This window comes from Hetaerina americana, unplaced genomic scaffold (assembly GCF_022747635.1).
Source record: "Hetaerina americana unplaced genomic scaffold, ioHetAmer1.1.p SCAF_70, whole genome shotgun sequence".
In the NCBI taxonomy this organism is placed as follows: domain Eukaryota; kingdom Metazoa; phylum Arthropoda; class Insecta; order Odonata; family Calopterygidae; genus Hetaerina; species Hetaerina americana.
In genome coordinates, this window is record NW_027287317.1 from 1092285 (window position 1) to 1117668 (window position 25384).

Genomic DNA, 25384 nt, shown 5'->3' on the forward strand with positions numbered 1-25384 from the left:
TATCTTTCCTCGAATTAATAGGGTTTTCGCAGGATTTTCAGACACCCCTTCCCTTCGTGGGTGTATTCCTGCGTGAGTTTTTACTAGTTGAGCAATGCCACGCTCTCCCTAGCTTTTCCCACAAATCTCATTCTTTGCTTAGACTTTCCCTATTTTATTTTTCTCTTTCTTCACTGTCATTTACTTTGAGTGCGCTTGTATGTTTAGGTGCATCCTTAATTTATATATGCATATGTATGTAGAAATGGATGTACAGGGTCCGTACAACAAGTATCGGGAATGGTTCCAAAAATCAAAATTTATTGCAGTTACCATTACAACTGCTTAATAATCTTCAAAATACATTCCTCCTGCATTGATACACTTAGATCGTCGCGTCTGCCACTCGTCAAAAGCCCGCTGGAAGTCGGTTTCCGGAATATTGTTGAGAGCCTTTGTCGTCGCCGCTTGAACCGCCTCGATGGAGTCGAGCCGGTATCCTTTGAGCTATCCTTTGGGGTAATAACGCTGTCGAGAAAATCTTCATCTTCCTGGACGCAGTCCAAATTTTCTTGCGAAATTTCTACCCGCGACAGTTTTTGTTCCTCGCTCAAGACTTTCGGCACCAGCTTCGCGCACACTGTCCTAATCGCAAGATCCTCTATTACAATGGTGTGGACGGTTCCGACTGAAAGGCCAGTCTCCTCACTGATAAGGGCGATGGTTAAACCCCTGTCTGAGTTCAAAACTTTTTCACCTTGGCCACCTGAGCATCGGTTCGAGCGGTCGTCGGGCGTGCGACGCGATGCTCGTCTTCAACGAGCTCCCGGCCTTCCTTAAGTATTTTGTTCCACTCAAATACTCTTGTGCGGCTAAAGACATCATTCCCATAAGCCCTTTTAATGAGTTCAAGGGTCTCCGACGTGGATTTCCCGAGTTTAATGAAAAACTTCACTGCGTAGCGACACCACAAACAATCACACGTCACAAAAATCCACCTCCTGTCTCAACGCATGCCTGGAGGCGACTGAACTAAAGTTGCGCGTGAGTGGTGGGGGACCCCTCTACCGAGCCGACCGGTCGGACCCACATCACCACTCCGTTGAGGCTACATTGAACCAGTCACCATACTTATTGTACTGACCCTGTATATGTATATTATATTTTATCAGGTAATCTACCGGTTAAGGTAGGTTTTTGGATGGACACAATTACCAAAAAAATATTTTGTGACTCCTAAAAAAAAGCACAATGCAGCAACCTAATTTACATCCGGTCCCTCTTCATCTCTGAGTACTTTCTTCCTCCCTTTATCCCGTCCAACATCCCTATCCTGTTCCTGCCCCTTCCTCGTTTGCCTAACATTCGTCCCTCTATTACAGCTTTCAGCATCCCACTGCCGATCAATACTCCCTTCATCCATTTTTCCTGCTTCCTTAGGATTTCTCCCAACAAACCCCTCTCCTCGCCCCCCATATTTAGTATTTCCTCATTTGTTTTCCTTTCGGTCCATTTCACCTTCTCCATTCTTCTCCACGCCCACATTTCAAAAGCCTCCAGTCTACGTCAGCCTCCATCCTGCTTCAGTGACCACGCTTCCGCGCCGCACATAGCTACGCTCCATAACAAAGCTTTTACGAGTCTTTTATTAATATCCTTATTCAACGTCCCTGTCGTCAACTCCCTCCTCCTTGTGGAAGCCTCTTTGCCTAGCGCAATTATTCTCCTTACGTCCCTACTACTTTGACAGTGTTGGTCCAGAACACTTATGAGATACTTTAACTGTTCTACCTGCTCTATTTTTGCCCTCCTATTTTAATGTTTAACTTAGCGTTTCTCTTTCTGGAAAATCGCAAAACCTTTGTTTTATTAATATTGATTCTCATCCCATATCTATCGCCCTGAACTTCCAATTCACTCAGCAATTCTTGCAACCCCTTGGCTGACTGACAAAATAAAGGTTGGTCATCAGCAAACCTAACTAATTTTACTAATTCCTCTCCGACTTTCATTCCTACCTCCATTTCTTCCCATGCCTCTTTAACTATTTCCACCTCATGTATGTATGTTGAACAGCATCAGTGGCAATGGACATCGCTGCCCTATACCTCTTTCTAGCACTGTCCATCCGGACTCCCCGTCCCCCACTCGCACCTGAGCAGTCTGAGACATGTACAGGTTACGGATTAGCCCCCTGTCCCTTCAATATATTCCTGTTTTCTGCAATATACACAAGACTTTTCCAAATGCACTCAATCAAACGCCTTTTTGAAATCTACGAAACAGGCAAAAACCTCCTGATTGTATTCTATCATCCTCTTGATTAGTGATCTCATTACTGCAATGACATAACGCGTACCTCTCCCCTTCCTAAACCCAAAATGATCATCTCGTGAGTAATCATTTGCCCCCTCTTTTTGATGATCCTGAGAGCAACTTTAGCTGCGTGGGATATCAAACTTATTGTCCTGTAGTCCTCACATGATGTAGCCTTTACCTTTTTTGGAATGGGAACTAACACTGATCTCACAAAGTCTTCCGGACAGATTCTTTCCTCATATATGCCACGAACCAGTCCATATAGTCTTCCTCCCACACTTTCTTAAATGCTTCAGTAGTTCCGCAGGAATATTGTCTACCCACGGCTTTATTTGGTTTCATCTCCCTTAATGCCCTTACTATCTCATCGTCGAGTATGTCTGGACCTAAGCTTTCTTCATCTACGTCTTGTTCCTCTAACCTTGTTGGCCTAAGTTCTTTACCATACAGTGTTTCTATATATTTTTTCCATCTTTCTTGGATCTTTTCTGTGGCATTTATTATCTTACCCGACTTATCTCAAATTGTAAGCACAGATCTTCCCTTCTTACTTCGTGATAGTGATTTAACCTTGCTGTTTAGCGCACCAATTTCACCCTTCCTCTGCAAACTTTCCATATCCTCGCTCTGCGTCTTCTACCATGCTTCTTTTGCTTTATTTGTTGCCCGTCTCAATTTATTATTTAACTCTTTGTGCTGCCTTTTTCCAACTCTGTGTTTACTTTATTCCACTTTCTTCTCTCATCTATCCTTCTAATCATCTCATCCATAATCCATGGTTTTCTTTTCCATTTCCCATTAACGGTTTCTGCGTATAACTTCATTTGCGTATTTAAGATATCCCATTCTTGATAAATTCTCATATTTATTCGATAGGACTCAGCTCTTTACCAGCATCCATGTTTTTTAAACAGCCTGCCGATACTCCTTCCTTGTCAATCCATTTAATGCTTCTACATTCCATTTCCTGAACCGCCGCCCCTGCCTTATCCTTTTGAAACGGACGCTACACTTCATAGCAATTTAATTGTGGTCTGAGTCCGCATCCACTCCCAGGAAGCTGTGTGAATCGATCATTCTGTTCCTAAAACTGTGTCTAACTAGAATATAATCTAACTGGTACGTTGCTGAGTCACCTGGCAGTTTCCATGTATGTCTACGCCTTTTGTGGTGTCTAAACCAAGTGTTGCTGATGAATAACCCCTGTCTCCTGCAGAACTCAATTCCTTTCTCCCCGCGGTCATCCCTCGTGCCTAAACCGTAGTCTTCCACCTCATCACCATCTCTTCCTTAGCCTACCGTCGCATTCCAGTCCCTCATCGCTATCAAATATTTACCGGCAGGAACACACGCTATTATGTCCTCTAACTGATCGCGCAACCTATCGACTTCCTCCTCCTTATGATTGCATGGAAGTATGTATTCCTGAACAACGGTCAAGTTCGTTGATTCAGCTTTTATCTCTGCTTGTAATATCCTATTCGTTCCTCTCTGTATGTTTACTACGCTCCTTCCTACGTTTTCATTCAATATTATGGCAACCTTTCGCTGGCTCTCATCCCCTCCGCTGTATATTACTCCATAACTATCACTCCCCCGATATCCTTCCTTCTAATCTCGCAAAGACAAAAAATATCTATATTTTCTCTGCCCATCTCTTGCTTTACATTCTCTAATTTTCCTGTCCTCAGCATTGTCCTAACATTCCAAGTTCCTATTCTGACTAATTTGGTCTTCTTCACTTGCGTCTTCTGTCCTGCTGCTGTCGGTTTTCCCTTGCAAGGGTTTCGTGGGATGACGACCGCGGAAGCCTTGCCTCTTCCGCTGCCGGGCACGACACACGGCCGATTGGGCCAAGTCCCGTAGTTGCCCGGACTCATATTCTCCATTGTCCATCATTATGCTCTTGGGAATGATAATTCAGGTAGTTTCCCGTTGCCTGCCGCAATAGTGTTTTTAACGTGACACCATCCCTCAATGGCTGCCCCACTGGAGTCAGACGTCTTTGCAGCCGCCTCACTGAGGAACAGATAAGAGCAATAACTTCAGTGGCTTCTGAAACAATCAATATATGATGCCACAAGCGTACAATTTTGTTCTGGCTCACCAATATTTAAATATTAGAAAACAATGACACATCATTTTCGCATATGCTTCGAATTATGTGGACTGTCTTTTGGCTTCTAATATTCGACCTCTCAGGCATGGGTGACCCTACCAGGAGCAATTATTCGTATTATTACTCCCGCTAGCACAGGATTCATCGGAACGCACAAGCCCTTCTACCACGTCAAGGTTGTAGTCCATGGGTGGGGATGTACATATATGCATATTTTTTTCTTTTTTTTTCTTTCGATGTGCAAATCTGTGCGTAAGTAAAATGTGTCTGTATATGTATTTGTTTGTTTGTATGCATGAAATTTTAAATTTTGTGCCTAATATGGAATCTATACGACGATGGGTTAAATGGAAGAAGAGACCATTAGGTCTCAATTTCTCCCAAATAAAGATCTCTATCTATCTATATATTTATCTATCTGCATCCGCCGTCAATCAAAGGACAACTGAATGAAAACAATAACTTCAGTGGCTTCTGAAACAATCAATAGATGATGCCGCAAGCGTACAATTTTGTTCTGGCTCATCAATATTTAAATATTAGAAAACAATGACCCATCCTTTTCGAATATGCCTCGGATTACGTGTTAAAACGGTTTTCAGGTCGTCCGATTCCGTCTTGGCATAGAACCTCCAACAATGTTTCCCTTTCGTCTGGGCAATCATCCTTAACATTTAAAAGACGCTCGCGGTGATGTCAATGCTTTAACACGGTGATAGATGGTGTAATATCGAGAAAGATCATTTTTCCGATTGTATACTGCATGAGAGTACGTTATTTTTGCTTTTTTGGCGAGCGAGTGCTCGAGCATCTTTCCGTTCAAGAGAGACTGTTAACATATCCACGTCGGAGGAGAGAGGCATGGGGTCTTGACGGTAAAAACTGTCAGTTGGTACAAGTACTGAAGTTATGGCCCGCGCCGGGGGCTTAGATGTCGCTTGGCCCTCGGCCGATAGTGAGAGTCTGTCTGCCCAAGTTAATCCAGCTCTGATCTCATGTCATCCTCCAACAGATCCAAGCTTGCATCACATGATCCCGGGCTCCCTCACGCCCCCGGACAAGATGAACGGCGAGCACCCGGCAATGCACCAGCACCACGTGCCTCCCCCACCAGCACCCCCTGGCTCCCTCCACGCCCCTCACCACGTGGCCCTGGCTGCGGGGGCAAGTGGGGGACGCGGACCCGGTGGGGCAGTGGGTGGGTCCCTTCTTGGTCCATCTTCCATGGCCGCCCACAGCATGCAGACACCGCCCTCTCCAATCCCGACCCCTTCTCCTCCTGTCCCCATGGAGAGATTTGGGTGAGCCTCTTTTCTCTTTCTTTAGTGCTACCACCAGAAGGTAAAATAGTGATGGCAAATTGTGATCTCAGATGAAGTTTTAACTCTGGGAGTTGCAAAATTTGTGACCCATATTGTTGCTTGATCTCCCCTCTAATGATAAGATCCACAGCAAAGGGCATTGTTGCATATCCTCGCCACCAAGATCAGTGTCTAGGAAAGGTTATAATGCGGTTGGATACTGCTTGAATAAAAGAAATGAAGGTATTGAAGCTTGCGATTGACTTTCTTAACCAATTTGTTTGCAGTTGATTAATGTAATTTTTTACTCATAAAGTTTTACACTTCTTGTACGTAAATGTACAAAAGCCTATTATAATTTGTTGCTAAAAATGTATAGTTTGAATGGAAATAGGAGTTCTTAATTATTTGGTTTGAAATTCTATTAATAATAATTCTAATTTCCTAATTTCAGCCATGTGAACTAATTGATTGAAATAAGTTAGGTTATCAGCTCATTCAACCATGAAATCTCCCTCTGTAAATCCTTTAATAATTCTCATTGTATGTTCTCTCTCCTTTCATGTAATAACTTTCCCAACCCTGGTCAAAAGAATTGAAGTGGTACTTTGTAATGCGCATTATCAGTTTTTACAGAATTGCATACAATGATCATTTTGATCTCATGGAATATTTTTGACATCATGAAAGAAAGCTTTTGTCAGCTGATAATCCAATCTTAACCATATTCATTGAGTTTCATAATCTTTCTTTCCTGGAATCATTCTTCATGTCCACTCAGTTAACTTGATATACGTTGACCTTAACATTAAAGTAAAATTATTCTAAATTTTCTAGTTGTATTTTATTTTCACTTATGAAAGTAGGAGTTCTATATATAAATTACATGTTGTTTGTGTAAACAACAGCCCAATGTTTTTTAAATAGTGGTAACTTGATAGAATGCTAACATTTATGCTTCATTACAATGCATCTCCAGGTCAATGCTCTATAGGCCAAAGGAGCAACGGCTCACCCGTGAGGCCATGAAGAAATATCTGAGGGAAAGGAATGACATGGTGATTGTGATTTTGCATGCCAAAGTGGCACAGAAGTCTTATGGCAATGAGAAGCGCTTCTTCTGCCCACCTCCATGCATTTACCTGTATGGTGAAGGCTGGAGATTGAAGCAGGAGCAAATGCTCAAAGATGGTGAGTCGGAGCAAGGTGCTCAACTGTGTGCCTTCATTGGCATAGGAAACTCCGATCAGGACATGCAGCAACTGGATCTAAATGGAAAGGTATGGGCTGTCTTTGTTTTACATTCATGTCTTCTATTTGATTATACAGGTACATTCATGTGCCCCAAGTTTTCTTAAATTATTTCTGAAAGGAATTTCAGTCCTCCAAGATATTCCATATTCATCTTCTTTTCCAATTTAGCTCTAAGGTGGTGTTTGTCACTGCCATATTTCTCTCATTGCAGAATTCTATTGCTCTATCTGCCACAGTATTTCATTTTCCAAACCTGAACTGTCCCACATTGCTTCCCTCTTGGCCCTCATTGGCCATATGGATAGTCCAAATGATAAAACTTACCCAAGGCGGTCTCTCACTCATGGAAATATGCAGCATTGGGACTGGGACAATGTCTATGACCTTAAGTCAGTAGACGAAGGTTTCAATTACTTTTATTCAATTTTCAAACACAATTTTGAAATGTGTTTCCCAGTAACACATCATAAAATATTTCATAGAACTAAATGTAAGCCATGGCTAACTGATGAGATCCGTTATTACTCAACTATCCTTAAAAAACTTGCTATCTCCAGTAAAAGTTCAAACAATCATGAACAAAGGTTACTCTATAAGGAATTTCAAAAGTATTACCGTAAACTGATTTCTACCACGAAAAGAACCTATAATGATAATAAGTTACTTAATTCCAATAACAAGTCCAAAACTGCATGGGAAATAATTAATGACTGTAGAGGTAAGAAAAATCCACAACTCACTCTCCCAAAACTTTGTAACCCTGAAAATAACACTGCCATTAGCTATTCATCTCTAGCTAATAAATTTAACAAATACTACGTATCAGCTCCTTGCCTAACTACTTCTCCAGCCAATGTGCTTTTAGCAAATGCACCATCGTCAATGTTTGCCAAGCCCTGTTCTGAAACCAATCTAAAAACTATTGTCTCCTCACTCAGAAACAAATCCAGTACTGGCCCAGATGAAATTCCTGGTAAAGTTGTTCATCATTGTTTTGAAGCCATAAAAGCACCCCTTTTATTTTTAATTAATGAATCTTTGATACAAGGGATTTTCCCATCCCAATTAAAAGAATCAAAAGTAGTGCCTATTTATAAAAACCATGGCTGTGTAAATGATTTGAATAACTACAGACCAATAGCCGTCCAAAATACATTTGCTAAAATATTCGAAAAAGCCATGTATATGCAAATAGCATCTTATCTCGAAAAAAACTTCCTACTTTCTAATTCTCAGCATGGATTTAGATCGGAAAGGTCTACCACAACTGCCATATGTCAGGCAATCGACAGCATACTTAATTCATTAGATGCTAAACGCAAAACTCTTGGAATGTTTTTTGACTTGTCAAAGGCTTTTGATAATGTAAACCACAATAGACTACTAATTAAACTCAATAGAATAGGAATTAGAGGAAGTCCTTTAAACTGGTTGAAGTCCTTTATTCATAATCGCACTCAAAAAGTAGTGTTATCAGTTGATGGGTCAAAATATTCATCCGAAGCATACCAAGTTAACAAAGGTGTTCCACAAGGCTCAACCCTTGGGCCACTCCTCTTTCTGATTTACATCAATGACCTACCTAACTGCTTACCAAATAATGATGGAATAATACCAGTGTTGTACGCTGACGACACTAATATAATAATATCAACACAAACATATCCCAGCCTTGTGGAAAAAGCTAAGTCTGTCACACTTGCTATAAACAAGTGGTGTACAGACAACCTTCTAGACTTAAATGTAAATAAAAGTAAAATAGTAAACTTTACACACAATAAGAACATATCAGATGATCTGCTGGTAAAAATCAATGACCTATCAATTGAGCGTGTGACAGAATGCAAATTTCTAGGTATTTCTCTATGTGCAAATATTTCTTGGGATACTCATGTAAAAGCCCTCCAACACAAGCTCAGTTCAACTTGCTACTTATTAAGACACCTGTATGAAACTACAAGTAAAACTGTACTACTCAATTTGTACTATGGGGAAATTTACTCAAATATAACCTACAGTATAATATTATGGGGATCAGCTGCTATTTCTCAAACCATCTTTAAAATGCAAAAGAAAGCTATTAGAATCATCGCCAGGAAACCTTACAATGCTCCATCAAGGCCTATTTTCCATGAATTAAATTTGCTACCACTCCCATGCATCTACATTATGTTTTTAATTCTATATATAAAAAATAACATCGGCAACTATTCTCTTAACTCTGCCTATCATCATCATTACACCAGAGGCAGGAATGACTTCCATTATGGGAATATAAGAACTAAAGCATTGAAATTAGGACCCAATGAAATGGGCATCAGATTATTTAACAAACTACCCAAAAGTATCAAGGATACACAGGGAACTGCCGTATTCAGGCATAAACTAAAAAGATATCTACAACGCAATATGTTTTACTCGGTTGATGAATATCTCAACAATATTCCCGACCAGTAAGTTCATACTTTTAGTTTCTAGCAATGGTAATGGTCTGATTCATGTTTGTGATCAATGATTTTTCTGAATTTGATATTGTATGTGCATGTTACAGCCGATGTTCATGGGTTTGTACCAAACACTTATGTAACTATGAGCATCTATTCTTTTATGTATCTTAACTGAGCCTGTGTCTTTGCTCCTCATTGACGTGCCTTATATCATGTACATACTTCACCCACCTGGTATTTTTGTATTGTGATCTCTGGGCAAATAAAAGGTAATAATAATAATAATAATTGATCAGGGCCGTCCAGTCTCACATCGCAATTAGGTTCTCTTTCCCTTTTACTGTTGCAAGAACCTCTTGCAATGATTTTTTTAATTACTGACTTATTATATTGAAGATTAAAATAAAATGGAAAACATTTGGCAAGTTAAAAATCGAAAGTTTCATTCAATTAATTTCAAAATACTGAGGGAAATGCCAATAGCATTTACTTCAATGGAGTAATTCAATGATGAGTATCAGAATGCAGCAATTTCACATTGTAAACATGATTTGTCATGATTGGGATGCGAGCCCAATTTCTCTCTAGTGCTTTAGTGAGTCAAGCTACCAAGGTGTCCCCTTCCATTTTGGCCATGTAAAAACTTTAAATAGTCAAGATGTTATGACAAATGATTATAAATTCGATGTCACAAGGAGTTGTTGGGATGTAAATTGCACCAGCGCATGAGGTTAAAGAATACCTTACCTTGCAAAGGTGCTTTCCTTTGATAGCAATATTCTTTCGACTTCATGAAAAAATGTACCTTGGCATTTGACATTGTCAAAAATCATGGATGTTCCCTACACCTGAAAAAATTATTGCCCTCTTAAAGAGAGAATATGCTACAAATGATCCACTAGCTCTGTTCTTCAGATTGTGAAGTTCCTTGGCTTCAAATTTAGAAAATGCAATGCTGTTTAAAATGTTTAGATGGAACGGAGAAACATTGTCATTGCAAGGGTGATGTTTCTTTGAAAAAATGAGAAAGGTGTGCCAGGCCAATAACTTATATGGATGAGACCTGGTTAAATCAACACCATGCAAAAATATTTTTACATATATTTTTATTCTAAATAGCATTTATATTTTTGTGAAATGAGTATATTTAATATTGCAGAAGTATTTTACGTAGACATGTTCTAAGTGTTTCAAATTACCCCCATGTTTGTTCCAATGCAACTAAGTTAACTGAAAAGAGTGTGGCAATGCTGCAAGAGGAATGTAGGAATGACCTTGAATGGATTTTTTTCATGCCGTGTATTCTTAGTCTATTGTCTGAATATAGGGTGCTTCTCTATGTTGTTAATTGAATCTGTGAGTAATTTTTTTTAATGTTACATTTTCATTTTAGCAATACTGTGCAGCCAAGACATTGTACATATCAGACTCAGACAAAAGAAAACATTTCATGCTTTCAGTGAAGATGTTTTACGGTAGTGGGCATGACATTGGTGTTTTTCACAGCAAACGGATCAAAGTTATTTCCAAGCCTTCAAAGAAGAAGCAGTCTTTAAAAAATGCAGATTGTAAGTGAAATAATTATGTAATGCAATAGTGTAAAATATGTGGAGGTGAACAATGATTGAATGAACAACATCTGTGCACCTAGAAGAAGAGACTATAGTTTGTAGAGCACTGTGTCCATGCCCATCTGGATTGATTAATTAGTTGGACAAATTAAACTAATTAAGTCAGTTTTTTTTATGTTATTCTTAATGTAGGAATTAAGGTTGCTATTTAGTTTTGTATTTTTATATATTATCATTGTTTTTTTCAGTGTGCATTGCAAGTGGGACAAAGGTTGCTTTATTCAACAGACTAAGGTCTCAAACTGTTAGTACAAGGTATTTACATGTGGAAAATGGTAATTTCCATGCAAGCTCAACACAGTGGGGAGCCTTTACCATCCATTTATGTAAGAAAACATTTTTATTACGCCATATTTGTTTCAAATCACCATTAATTGAGTGCAGTGATTAACATTGAAATTTTTACTCTAATCTTCAGTGGATGACAATGAATCGGAATCAGAGGAATTCACTGTGAGGGATGGCTACATTCATTATGGAAGCACTGTAAAACTGGTATGCAGTGTCACTGGAATGGCATTACCGCGACTGATTATTCGTAAAGTTGATAAGCAGATGGCCCTCTTGGATGCCGATGACCCCGTCTCTCAATTGCACAAGTGTGCATTTTATATGAAAGACACAGAAAGAATGTATCTTTGCCTATCACAAGAGAGGATAATTCAGTTTCAGGTGAGTGTTGTTTTTAGAAAATTTGTGTGTCACTTCATTATATGTTTCTGTGCTTGCATTCAAAAGCCCAAAATTAAAATTCAAATAAGATTTTAATTAGTAAAATTATCTACAAAAGTATCCTAACCTACTTTAAATTAGTCCCCATGATCCAGGCAAAATAAATATTTAACACCATGACTATCTAGATGAAGTTAGACGAGAGATTCATAACAAATTTCAAAGAAAATGACTTAAAGAAAAACCTGAAGTGCAAAGAACACAGTAACATGAGCACTGATGGACCAACACAATCGTTTCAATGAGTATTCAGGCATTCTATACAATTATGTAGTTACATACTTTTAGGGTACGTCCCACTGTCTCACTTAGAGAAATGGAGATAGGAAGGGACGTGTGCCCCGTCTAGAATCTGATTATACCACACAAAGGACATTAGTATTAAATAAGATATGCCATATTTCCTGTCCCATAAGACACACCCTGATTCTTTCAGGTTAGAATTTGCAAAAAATACTGGGATTAGACAGAAAAGGATCAAAGAATTTTATGTTAACACTTAATAGGAGGAAAATTGAGTATTTATATTACAAAATTAGCAGCTCCATGTTTATCACGTTTATTCTTCATAGAATCCCAGAAGTTCATCATCACTGCTGCTAAATCATTTTTGCAGTTATTTTCAGTGGGGTTATCACTTTCCTCTTACACAAGTCAGGTTCTTTTCCATGAAGTACATTACTAATTTTGTGTTTATAAAAGACATAATGATAGTCTCACTTTTAATCTTTGCCCATGATTTTTTCAATCACAAGCACTAGAAATGATGAATACCATTTCATTAGATGGCCATTTCATTCTTCTCATCGGTATGACATAATGAGTTAGTGCCTCATAACCCTTCTTGCGTATTTACATGGCAGTTTCAGCGTAAGTTTTAATGATTTAGGGGCACATGAACATTAATTTATTTACTCACATCTGCATTTACTAAACTCACCTTCTGCTCACTGTATTCTCATATATCTTATCAGTCGGAGGAGAGCCAAATGCCTTTCAGGTACCTTGTTTCCATGTTCTGAATTCTGAGTCAGTGTTCACTAGTCAAGTTTGAATGGAATAATGTATGTCGATCATCTCTTTTTAAGAGCCAGTGAGGTCATTACCATTGTAACTTTTTATGCAACAGTTTCAGTTGAAATTGAAGAATAACTAACTTGGCTTTTCCATGTAGAAAATTCTATGTGGAAAAGCTAAGTTAATTATTTTTCAATTTCAATATGAAGATTTTCCACCAAGTCACGCCAGAAACAGTTTTATTTACTAAGTTTCAGTTATTATTTTGGCAGAATAGAAATTTGTTTATTGACAGCAACCATTTTCCATGCCTTTATGACACTTTCATACTACACAAGGCTGAATGCCTGTGCACTCTTGAGTTTATGGGCAGAGATACAAAGTATATATGCATTTGCAGAGGGGCGACATCCCCATCAGCCAGTATATTAAGCTCCCCACAGCCATCGATATATTAAGTTTTGTGGCAGCATCATATGTGGGATGAAACTAAATATGCCACATTGTATGCATTAACGATTGATTTGAGAATTTATTCAGGAAGTTCCTTCAGGAAATTCAGTTAAAATTTTGTTGCTTAATACTGACTCATCAATAATTTTATCAAAAGTCATAACAAACACAACCATTTTCTATGCCTGACATCCTGAAAGTAAAGTAAAAAAAGTAAAAGTAAAAAAGTTCTTAATGGTTAGTATTTTTGTGGAAAAAAGGCTTGCGCTTATAGCTCAAATTTATACCCATGTACCCCTGGCCAGCGCACTGTAATGTCAACTTCAATGAATAAATCATTGGGGTTTTAAATTATCCTTTATTATTATTAAAAACTCTTTATATTTGAGATTTGGATGGGTGTCTGTCCCAAACCTTATATTGGCATTCAGGGAGAATGTCATTTTCTGATGAAAATGCTTGCAACTTGGAGAGGAGAAGCTTCTCATAACACTTGGCTAAACTGCATAGAAGTGATATGGACCTGTATTCATTTGCACTTTTTCTGCTTTTACCTGGCTTTCTTATGTATATAATTTTTGCCTGTTTCCATAATATGGGAAAATAGCATTTTTGTACTCATGTATTAAATATATTCACTGTTAATAGCTCTGTCATCTCATCTGTTCCTGGGGTCTACATTGCTGGTTAGGATGAAATGATATTCACATTATTCTTTATTGTGAATGTGGGCATGTTTTTAGTTTCTACTTCCTTATGTGGGTCTTTCTTTAGGGTGTCTGGATCCTGAGTAGCACCAGTTTGTCGGTTTGGCATAAAAGACTGCACAAAGTTCTCTGCACGGTTTGCTTTCTCTTGCATTGTACAAGCCAATTGGTCATCATTATTAATTGAAAGATAAACCGCAAATGGTATGCACAAACTCCATGCCAGTTTTCAATCAGACCCATTTCCTATGTGTAGATCATGTAATTTCTTACAAAAAAGTTTCTGTTTGTATGCTCAAAACAAATCTGAGACTATCCTTTTAAGCTGTCCCACTGTTTGTAGATCCTGAATCCTTCTCTTCTTTTATAAATTTTTTCAAATCTTATTTTTAATTTCAATTAGTATCATAATTTTTTGAGGATGCTTTCAAAAGTCTTGGGTTTGCCTTATTGATACCAGGATTGCTCTTGCCTCCACTTCTCTTATGAATTTACCAAGTTTATCGGTAGCTTTATTTATTTCCTCTCTAGTGTTGAGAGATATTTGTCCATCCATGATTTAGTTGGTGAAATTTTCCCTAAATTTCTTCCATTTGCCATTTCATAGTTAACGTGAAAGATAGGAGGTGTTTAAGTTGGATCAAGCCACATACAGATAAGGACTAATAGGTGGTCGCTGCTGAGGACTGCTTTTGTTGTCAACTTACATTATCTACTCCATATGGTGAAGAATCATTGGATTGTCTGGTCCAAGAAGAGTCTTGACACCATTGTCATATAGCTATTTTTGCAGCACAAATCCTCTTAAATTTGTGTTTCTGTAGTTCCAGGAGGGATTCTTTGCATTGAAGTCACCAGCAATTAGTGTTGTTGTATGACATGAGATTAGCAGCCCATAATCTCCTTGGAGAAATTTGATCCGCAGTTTGTAATAAACAATGCCTAAGTTAATTGCCCCTTTGGTGTTTTTAATTTCTATTATAGTTGCTTCAATTTCATCAATGGGGCCATGCCCTGTGTGGTGAATTTGGTAGCTCTCCTTTGATAGCACTGCAGTGCCACCTCCATTTACTCGATTCCTTGATGACCCATCAGTCCTAAATATTCAATAACCAGGAAATATGACGTTTTTATTCAGAATGATTTTTGTTTCCATATTTAGGGCTATATCAATATGTTTCTGCTTTATAAAATGATACCATTCATTTGCTGTGTACATTATTCCATTTGCATTTCATGTGCAAGTGATGAGATCCACTTTACTTTGATTTCTGCCTGTCATTAATGGGTGTTATTCATTTTTGTTAGTGCATCACTGAGGAGGTCTATTTGTTGTTGTTGCTGCTGCATTTTCTGTTAGAGTTGTTGTTGTTTATTTCTTGTGATTAAAACTATAGATCGCAATATTGATTTAATATTGTCTGGCATCTAAGAAGTCATATTCATACTCATTTTATGGGCTGTCGTCTTTCCCTCATAAAATGCCGTTGCATCTGATTTGCAATATCATTTACTGTCCCTTGTATTTTAAAACTGACTGGAGTTCCATTTGTCTGAGGATGTTCATGCTTTGAAACAGTGTGTTCTGTTTGAGCAATATCTTCTTCCTGCGATTCAGCAATGACGATGGACGGAGCGTTGTAGGTATGGTGTGAACCTAGCTCTTGTGTGATGGTAAAGGTGTGGTTGATAATCTTACAGTGTCATTTTATGTAAGAGCATTTTGTCTGCTATCTGTTCTCCTTGTGTATGCATGTATGTGCATGGTAAGAGTGACCGTTGACCAGACTTGACCATTGCCACGAGAAAAATTGCCTAATTTAAACGAGATTTATATAATAATAATATTCGAACTTTGCCTTTGGTAAACCAAAAGGTGGTCAGGGTGGTCGGCGTTACAATTGCAGCAGATGGCCGTTTCTATCGTTGGTTTTGGATAGTTTTGTCCTTCATGAGGCCCGGCGCATGACCCTGCTGTGCAAAATCTGGAGGAATGACCATATCTGTTGCATCAGAAGTATATTCTTGGCTCATTATTAAAATTCGCTTTCATATGCACTCTTCAGTGATCGATATATTTTATATCGGTGGTTGTTTTGGTCGACCACTGGTCATTGTGCCTCAACGTGTTTGCATATAAACCAGGTGGACGTTTTTCTTTTCGATTTATAATATTTATGACGCCAAGGCACTCTGTACCCATTTCTTCGATGCAGAATCTGCGTCTAAGTTTGGTTCGGTACCGGTGAGGGTGCAATGGAACATTCTCCGCTTATCTGTACTAATTGTACTGTAGTGTACATCTTCATTGCATAAGATTGTCATGCCCTGTCATAATCGTCTGTTATTAATTGAACTTTGAAGCAATGTTTTCTTGTATCTTTTGTGAATCCGTAATTGTTTGCCTCTTCTTTAAATAACAGCCTCAGAGATTTCAAGTCTTTAATTTCATAAATTAAAGTAAGCGGTGGTCGATCTTTTTTGGGCTGTTTTACGCTTTCGCTGAAGTTTCAAGGTCGCATTTGTGTTTTGTTTTGTCCATTTCCGATGTGATTCTTCCGCGCTGACAAATACCGCGGATTTTGGGCTGTAATTTCCCGATATTCTTTCCCGGACCTTTCTTATTTTGAACGTAATGACATTCATTCAAAATGTCGTTTTAATTAGCTTCGTTGCCTTCGTGCATTACAACGTCTATGTACAATGACGCTGACGTCATTGCCCGTCATGACAGAAGCCGTTTTTTTTAAGAGGCGGATGAAATTCTGTATCATCTGGGTAATGATCGGAGGTAAATATTACCCCTTTGTCTTGTGTCCTATTGGTTCTTTTGCTTTGAATGTTCTCTCGATGAAAGAGACTTTTCGATGTATTGGCTGGTATTGGCAGCCTCTTTAATGAATTAGCATTTTTGCTATTAGTTTGTTGGAACCCCCTAGCTCTAAGCCTGGTGTCCCTTATTCCCTGGTCGTTGGAGTCTTTTGTCGGCGACCTTCTACGCACTATGCCAATTTGCGGGCAATAGTTTTTGTTATGAGGAACCCGTACGGGTAGTCCAACCGATCCTGTTCGCGAGACGGCGCGGGTACAATTGGGTTCTACCCGAGTCCCCTACCTAGTGACGGGACCCACCAGTTTCTGGGTGTACAATGATGTTTCCCTTTTCCCAGGTTAGACTGAACGAGACGACCAAGGGGTAATCACGACTGTAAGCACCACTCGGAGGTGAGAAGGAGGTGCCCTCCCCCCCCTCCGACGCTAACGTCGTTAGCTCAGAGTGAGCCTCTTTCTAATTTCTTATCATGAGCCCTCGGCCAAGTAGGCACTAACTCGAAAGAGGAGCTGCTCAAGACTAGATTCAAAAGAAGTTTATTTTCTTCTCACGTTCTCTTCTTTTCTGTGTTCTCATACAAGCCCATAAGATGCAGGCTGATTCTTGAGAGCAATTTGGAGTTTAAAAAAAGTGCGTCTTTTAGGCCGGGAAATACGGTGGTTATTATCTTACTTATTTGTAGCCTGAAAAACTTAATTAGTACAGTACATTCCTGATTTTGAACACTTGGTTTTATGTCAAATTTGATTCCACAAATGTGTGAGTGGTTCTGGCCAGCATTTACTGTCATGTGAGCTTTTTGGAAATGTAGATCTTGTATTAAAATTCTGCACTGTCCACTCAGTTTTTGAAGGAAATTCTTTTGGAAGGTCAAGTAATAATACTTCCAATCCACTTGGTTCTCCTTATCAATATAGTACTTTTTCTGCTGATTTTTTTCTTTGAATAATGTAATTGCCAGCTTTAAACCCTTTTTAAGAACATTTTTAGCAGCATGGGTCAAATGGGCTAACAAATCATCTGTTTCTAAATATTTTACTGTACCAGACAAAATAGCTTAATCATTGTCAACAGCTGCAATTTTTAAGCATTAGTCTATGTTCATTTATGTATAGTATTACTGAAGGTTTTCTCTCTTTATTTTCTGTGTTATGGTTTATGAAATAAGAAAATAGTCCTGCAATTCTGACACCTATGAGCTATCTTATTTAAGGACCCTTAAATGCAAATAATATTTAATTGTACATTTCCGAATAAAATTACTTCAATGTTGCCAAAGTCCTTTTTTAACTTTATAGACATTTCATGGTGTGTGAGTACTTTGTAGCAATTGAATTTTTTCCAAAGCATCGGATAAAGTGAGCTTATTTATCTTTTTCCGTTGATCAAAGATGATTTGTCAAAAATAATAGTGTATTGCTCTGCGCTTAAGTATTATTTTTTTGATGCTTTGCTATTCAGGCCACTCCATGCCCAAAAGAACCAAATAAAGAAATGATAAATGACGGTGCTTCTTGGACAATTATTAGCACTGATAAGGCAGAATATCAATTCTTTGAAGGAATGGGTCCAGTACGTTCATCTGTTACTCCTGTTCCTATTGTTCACAGTTTACATGTGAGTATACGCTAATATATATTCGCTGTAAAAATTGTTTTTGAAGCCAGCCTGCTATATGGCAGATAATACATGCCTTCAAAATCAATGGAAAATCTGATAAAACATCACCGTACTTGTAGAAGTGAATTGGTTGAATATAACATTAATCTGTGCAGCACAGAAAACAGTATTGTTGGTATAGCTTCTAATATGATCATAGGGCTGACTAAGTACTAATGACCAAAAATTACTTTCATTTTAATATAGTTGACAATTGACTAAAAATATCACAAAATATTAATGGTAAAAAAGATGGTACATACAGGTTGGGACCTGTATTTTTAGATTAGATGTAGATTGGTTTTGGGAGTAAATCACAGAGATTTTGGGAGGGGGAATACAAAAAATATGCTATATGAATTTGGATTCAGTGAAAACATTCAAACCATGAAAGATGCTTTCACATTCAAAATTTTGGCATGAAAAAACTTTGGATTCAAGAATCTTGGATTTGGCTTTGAACTTGGGAGTAAGAATGGCTCAAGACCCTTTGTGGTCGGGTTCATGACTCTTGATGAACTCATGGCTATTCTATGAATGCATATTGCAAATGTGCATTGCTAGCATATATGCACGAGCAGGCGATATAAATCCTGCATTGTTTCTTGGAAATAGGTCCATCTGTTATAGGTCTCTATGCTTTACCCATAATTTTAGTATTTTGTTCACTGCTAAGGTCTTTTAAAGCCCATTTTTTCTCTTACCTGACCTACTGGGATCAATTAATGGTCCTAGTTGGGCAGTTCTTGGTTGATATCCCTCTTATCTAACTTTTCTACAGACATGCTAGTAAGTTATTATGAACTACTGTAAACTATTACCTCATGTAAAATTTTTCTGACATTGATAGAAAATGAATGCATTTTTCCCTATCTTAACGGTCATAATATGTAGAGCTATTCCTTTTTTAGTTGAATGGTGGTGGTGATGTGGCCATGTTAGAGTTGACTGGGGAAAATTTCACCCCCAACCTGAAAGTATGGTTTGGTGATGTTGAAGCAGAGACAATGTATCGTTGCCAAGAAAGTATGTTGTGTGTTGTGCCAGAAATATCAGCATTTCGAGGTGAATGGCTGTGGGTTCGGCAGCCAACACAAGTAAGTGCCTTCTTTACATATTTTTCCTTATTTACTTCAGGGGCTAATTTGGTGAGATAACTTCACTCTGTGACAAAAAATGTTTTCATATGTGAAACAAAGTTACCAACATATTACGTTTTGGGTTGATGCATTGGTTTTGTCACAAAATAATTATTTTAGAAAATGTGAAAAATAATCCAAATGCCTCAAAAAATTTTGGTTTATGAATTAATGATACCATCGCAAATTCATTGAAATTATTATAAATTGACTGCATAGAAGAGAGTATCTCTGATGCATGGTTTTAATCGGTTTAATGTATATGACTAAATCAAGGTGGTATCAAAATTGAAGAGACCATTGCAACTCGATGTCTTTTGGATATATTTTCTGTCTAACATTTTCACGCCGCTGTTATTCTAGGTCCCTGTGTCACTTGTCCGGAATGATGGTATAATTTATGCAACGGGTTTAACGTTTACATACACTCCTGAACCTGGACCAAGACCCCATTGCCCCTCTGCAGATGAAATTATGCGAAGCAGCCAGACTCATTTAAGTCGACTACCTGCCATAACAGATGTACCTGGGATTCAGTATGACCAACAGCCTTCATCTCAGGGAGGAATGTGAGAATGGCAGACATTGAAATAGTGGTGTGGGGATAAGTAACTACCTGCATTGCTTCTATCAGTCAGAAAGTGACATAAAACTGTGGAAAAATACTCAGTTTGACAAAGAAGTTAAAAGTTGGACATGATGCAGTGGTATTTGATACCCATGACTGATTTGGTGGGGAGTGATGTTCATCTGCAGCCAATCCAAGGTTGATTGTTGCGTGTGATTCACATTTTGAGGAGAATGAAATTTATTCTGTGGAGTCTGAATGACCACCTAAATAAGTCTTTGTCAAGTCATTTTTATATAATATAATTGTTCCAAGTATAAATCAACCCCATATTTTAGTTTTTCAAATTGAATTTTAAGGAAAAAAATTGCATAGATATATCAGCCAAAGACTATAGGGAAGCTTTATTATAGTCATTTTAAATCATTGCTATCTTCATTATTAGCAATTTTTCCTGGGAAAAACTGTCTTAGACATTTTAGGTAAGCTCTTATTTTATCTGTTTTCCTGACCAAATTTAAGTGAAAGTTAATTATGTTCATGGTTAATAGTTCATTCTCATAGCGATGAGTAAATTGTGGCTGACATGAAAGAACTATACTGAATTTTTTGTAAGTTTCTGATGCCTAATATTTGATGATCATGCCAAGTTATTTAAAAAAAGGGAATGACCATGAAGAGCTTTTATTATGACAAATCACTCCATTTGTGTTGAGACATGCATATGGCTTGACTCAGATTTGCTGAATAAATTTACAGTGTAATCTTTGTAGCCATTATCCTTCTTGAGACGTAGAAATTCTTCCATATGATGTATCTGACTATTTGTTATGTTTTCCTTTGTTTCTAATACTTTTAGTAGCCAAAATGTTTTACCATCTGTTTCACTGCACCATTTTCATCTGCCATTTACAGTAAAATGCTCACCATGTGCATGGCGATTCTCCATGGGCAAAAATGATCGAAGAAACATCAAAATTGGGCAAAAAAAGATTTTCATGCCCTTCTTCAATTGTTTCTTCCACATAACACTGGTTTACATGTGATGTTTGAGTAGTATACCTGTCTTTGATTATCCATGAATTCAAATAGAAGATATTTATTTTTTTGGCATGTCTTCAGGTTTTAGGTAGAATTTGATAACTATTGTAATTTTACACACACTTTACACACTCATGTCAATTTTAATGAGTAGTTTATCTGGAATATTTTTGGTTTTTATCCATAATTTTTCTTTGCACACAATTATCTTCTCAGAATAGCATATATGCAGTTTGAAATTGGAAATTTTCACCTGACAGTAAAAAGCTTGAAAATATTGTAAATTGATGGCAGGAATGACAAAACTTTCATGTGAATAGGTTATTTATTTTCAAAAGAGTTTGTCTTCTTTATCAGCATCGAAATAGTAGATAATGATGCAATGAGAAAGATTTGGCACACTCAGCATTGATGCCACTGTTTGTTAAAACTCTTAATATCAGATAATTTATTTTTGCAATAGCATTAAATTTACACCTTTTTGTTACAGCGTTAATATGTTCATGTAATCACTTACTGCTGGAACAATTACCGTACTAAAGTGCATTTCCAGTTCCCTCCAGAAAAAATACACTAATAACTTGTGAGTTGCATTTGTATTTCAGCATAGTTTACTGTAATTTACTGTTTATGATGCACAATCCTCCTATTTACAGTCAAAACATCACTTTCTTACCTTTCTATAAAGCTTGAATTAAATCGATTTACAAATGGGATTATTTTATGGGCAAATGTTAAATTACTGATGGTTAGTGTATTTCTTATCATCTGGGAAATCATTAGCCTGATAAAAGCCTAAAAGACAATTTACAGCAATAATTCTCCACTATGCATTTTATGATAACTCAAAAATTTTCATTATGAATTTATTCAATACCTTTGTGTTTATTTTCTCTCTGACAAGGACCTGCTAGATGATACTCAATGGCCAAATCTAATTTCACAGTTATTATGAAAAAGTATTTCTGCAAAAGAATCACTAGCAAAAATAAACAGTTCCATAAATAATTCCTGCTAAATTGGATTTTTTCTACAACTTCTGTCGTATATTTTGTTAAGTTTATGGTAGGTGCATGACAGTTCATGCAAAATATTACACCAAGTAGATATTTTTCTGAGAATTTAGTTCCATGAACAACTTTTTTTCACAACATGAATTCATTTTTTGGCCACCATTTTCCCCCCATGAGCTGTGCCTAAAGGCATCATTTTAGGTTGGACCTTGTTGGTCCATTTATGCACTCAAATAATTCATTGTTGCAGAAGAGTATCAATGCCAGCATGTACTAAATGTTGGATCTAAAAAGGTTTTCTCTCTTCTAAAGGCGGAGCTACTAACCCATGAATTTGGGTTTCAATGTTTTAAATAATTGAGTTACTGGACTGGTTAACATCCAACTTTTTTACCCAATTCATTTATCCTAAGTAAGTGTTAACCATGACTTTGTATTATTATTATTAAACAATCAAATTTTATCCCCAATCAGACTTGCCGTAGGCAATATTGATGTGATTGATCAAGTGAGGATCAGGTTGCCTAAGAAAATGTTCACCATTTAAAATACCATTAAGTTCTAGTAGTACAATCAAGTCACTTCACCAAACACAACCTTGAGAAATTTCTGCGTCATTAATTACAAGTATCAGCATAAAAATTGTCATAGAAAATTGAATGTTTTTGATGGATACATTTCACACAACTCAACTTTCTGTTCCTGTTCTCTTTGTCATAGTTACTTTCACTCATGAAAATTTAAATATTTTTTGCTTTCCTATTTCCCTTCTATTTAAGAATTTTGCTTGAAATCACAGTTAAAATTTTAAGTATCCTCATGAACGTTCCAAGGTCATTGTGTATTTGTTATAGGATGGGAATGCTTTGCCAAAGTAGCGAGTGTAGTTGTCATTTTTTCTCTATCATGTACTGTAAATATTCTTGAATTTGATGGTTTTAAATAACCATAAGTTTGATTTGCACATCAAAGCTCCATATTGTATGCGAAAAAAAACATGTTACCATTCCGAGCAAGGGAAACAATGGTTAGCATCTTTCTAGCTGTAGATTGGCAGGGAATGTTCAGAAAGGGTAACACAGAAGAAAGGTTAGAAGTTGGTTCAAGGGAGGAAAACAACTCCACTTTGGTTAAGCCATCACTCCTGTGCTTTGATTTCCCCTTCAGTGGCATCAACTTTTTCAACCTCTGGCTCATTCATGCCAAGATCCAAGATTTGTTCAACTGGCAAATATACCAAATGAGCAAAGTTCTATCTGGCTCCATCTCCAACAGTCAATGATAAAGTTTCATTTAGCATATCTTTTGGGTTATTCTCCTCATATTTTTCAAGCTCAGGTATGACAGTATTGTTCATGTCTACCTTTTGAGAAGGTACTTGATATTGATAGGAGACCCCTTTGGCACCTTCCAAATTTGTGGAATGAATGACTCTAAATTTCTGAAATGAATCATCACTACTGCTGTTGACTCTATTTTTCATACAGACTACATTAAAATTGAATGAATGCACTGTTCCTGTTTCTATTGTTCTTATCCTGCATGGTACAGGCCACATTTAAAATATCATACATTTAAACAGTTTCATCGTTAATTCTAAGCTAACTTACCCTCTTGTAAGTCTATTGGTTACTGTGTGAAATGTTTTTTATTTAGGCCTAGGTATTTTGATTAAGCATTTTCCCAGAAAAATGTATCTTTAAAGTACTAATATTCATTATTTGTTCTCTTGCATACTATTCTTTCTTCATGAGGAATGCCATTACGTGTTCTAGTTAGCATTTCCGTTGGTCCTATCTACTAGGCAATATACTTACAATTGGAGAATGATTTTGCCTCCAACACATGTGATAGCACAATCTTGTTTATTGAAAGTATTCATAAATCATATCATAGGACAACTTTTTAACTAGAAATTTTTAAATAGTCTTATTTTCAGCTGGTAAATTTAGAATGAGGTTGATCTATGCTGTTGACAATGAAATTTTCAAAATATTTGAGGTTGGTATTTTTAGTGATGTTTTTGAAAAAAAATACCAACATATTTAATGATTTTTATTTTAGAGTTTTTATATTGTGTAACTGAAACAGTTATAAATAGATTACTAGTTGCCTTTGTTATGTGAACCTACATTGTACAGAGTTTACACTATATTACCAGGTTTTGGTGTTGTGTAGACAGGGGCTATCATTTTGAACATTGTCATTTCATCAAAGTGAATTTAAATTCATGTATAATAAGATACATACCAATATTGAAATTTTACAACCTTCATCTGAATGATTAAATTCTTATAATATTTTTTTATTGAAAGACTACGCATTGTATGTGAAATATACAAAAACATGACTTCATTAGAGCAAATTTTAATGCTTTAAGCAACATTAAATGTGCTCATTCCAAAGTATTTTTCAAAAAGAGTCATTTTCTGCAATTCACAATTATCAATTCACTACAAAGAGTTGCATAACTGATTTAAAAATTAGAGCGTTCATGAGTGCCTATGAAAGTGTAATAATTTAAATGGACTTTTTTGGCTGAGTAAGGCAGGAATCTTTCAGAAGAGAATGTGATACATATTAAGAACAGGGCAGTCAAGTTGGGGTATTCTAAAAGGGAAGAAATGTAATTACGGGTAAGCCCATTCATTTTGAATCATTTGAAGACGTGGCATTGAAATAATTGATTTTGAATTTTAATTGTACCTAAATGAAAACAAGCATTCAGTTACAACCTTTTGAAAGGAGAAAGGGCCATTGCAATTTATAACCATTTTTATGTGCAATTTTTGTACTCTGTATCTAGGTGTGATTTGGTAATGGTAGTATGGTAAAAGTTGTTTCACAGATTGTATAAAATGGTTTGTACAGAGGATAAGGTAGCCTAATTCATCTTTGTACAGTATTTAAGATATGTTTACTTAACAAAACTGGTGTTAACTCATGTCAAAGCAATAAATAAATAATTATATCTTTACAAACTGCTGGTAGTCATTTGAATGTAGGCCAAAGAGTGTACTTCAGTGGTGGAAAGGGCATATTTACTTGTTTCATTTTGAAATGTCAAGGTAGGGAACTACAGCAAAATGAAATACAATGAGTCCATGAAAAATTCATTGAAATAAATTAAATGAACAACCTGTAAAAATTAAGGATTCCACAGCTCCCATTT

The 25384-nt window shown here is 37.0% G+C and overlaps 1 protein-coding gene across 2 annotated transcripts in view; it reads left to right on the plus strand.

The window, feature by feature from the left end:
* LOC139697228 (recombining binding protein suppressor of hairless-like) overlaps positions 1-25159 on the plus strand; it is a 194890-nt gene extending 169731 nt beyond the window's left edge. For both annotated transcript variants that reach the window (XM_071595898.1, XM_071595897.1), the window contains exons 6-13: positions 5430-5718; positions 6698-6998; positions 10813-10987; positions 11239-11376; positions 11469-11722; positions 18254-18409; positions 19363-19548; positions 19954-25159. In XM_071595898.1, coding sequence (XP_071451999.1) covers positions 5430-5718; positions 6698-6998; positions 10813-10987; positions 11239-11376; positions 11469-11722; positions 18254-18409; positions 19363-19548; positions 19954-20163 — 1709 coding nt within the window. In that variant the 3' untranslated portion in view covers positions 20164-25159. The remainder of the gene's footprint in view (positions 1-5429; positions 5719-6697; positions 6999-10812; positions 10988-11238; positions 11377-11468; positions 11723-18253; positions 18410-19362; positions 19549-19953) is intronic.
* Positions 25160-25384: the final 225 nt, after the last annotated feature.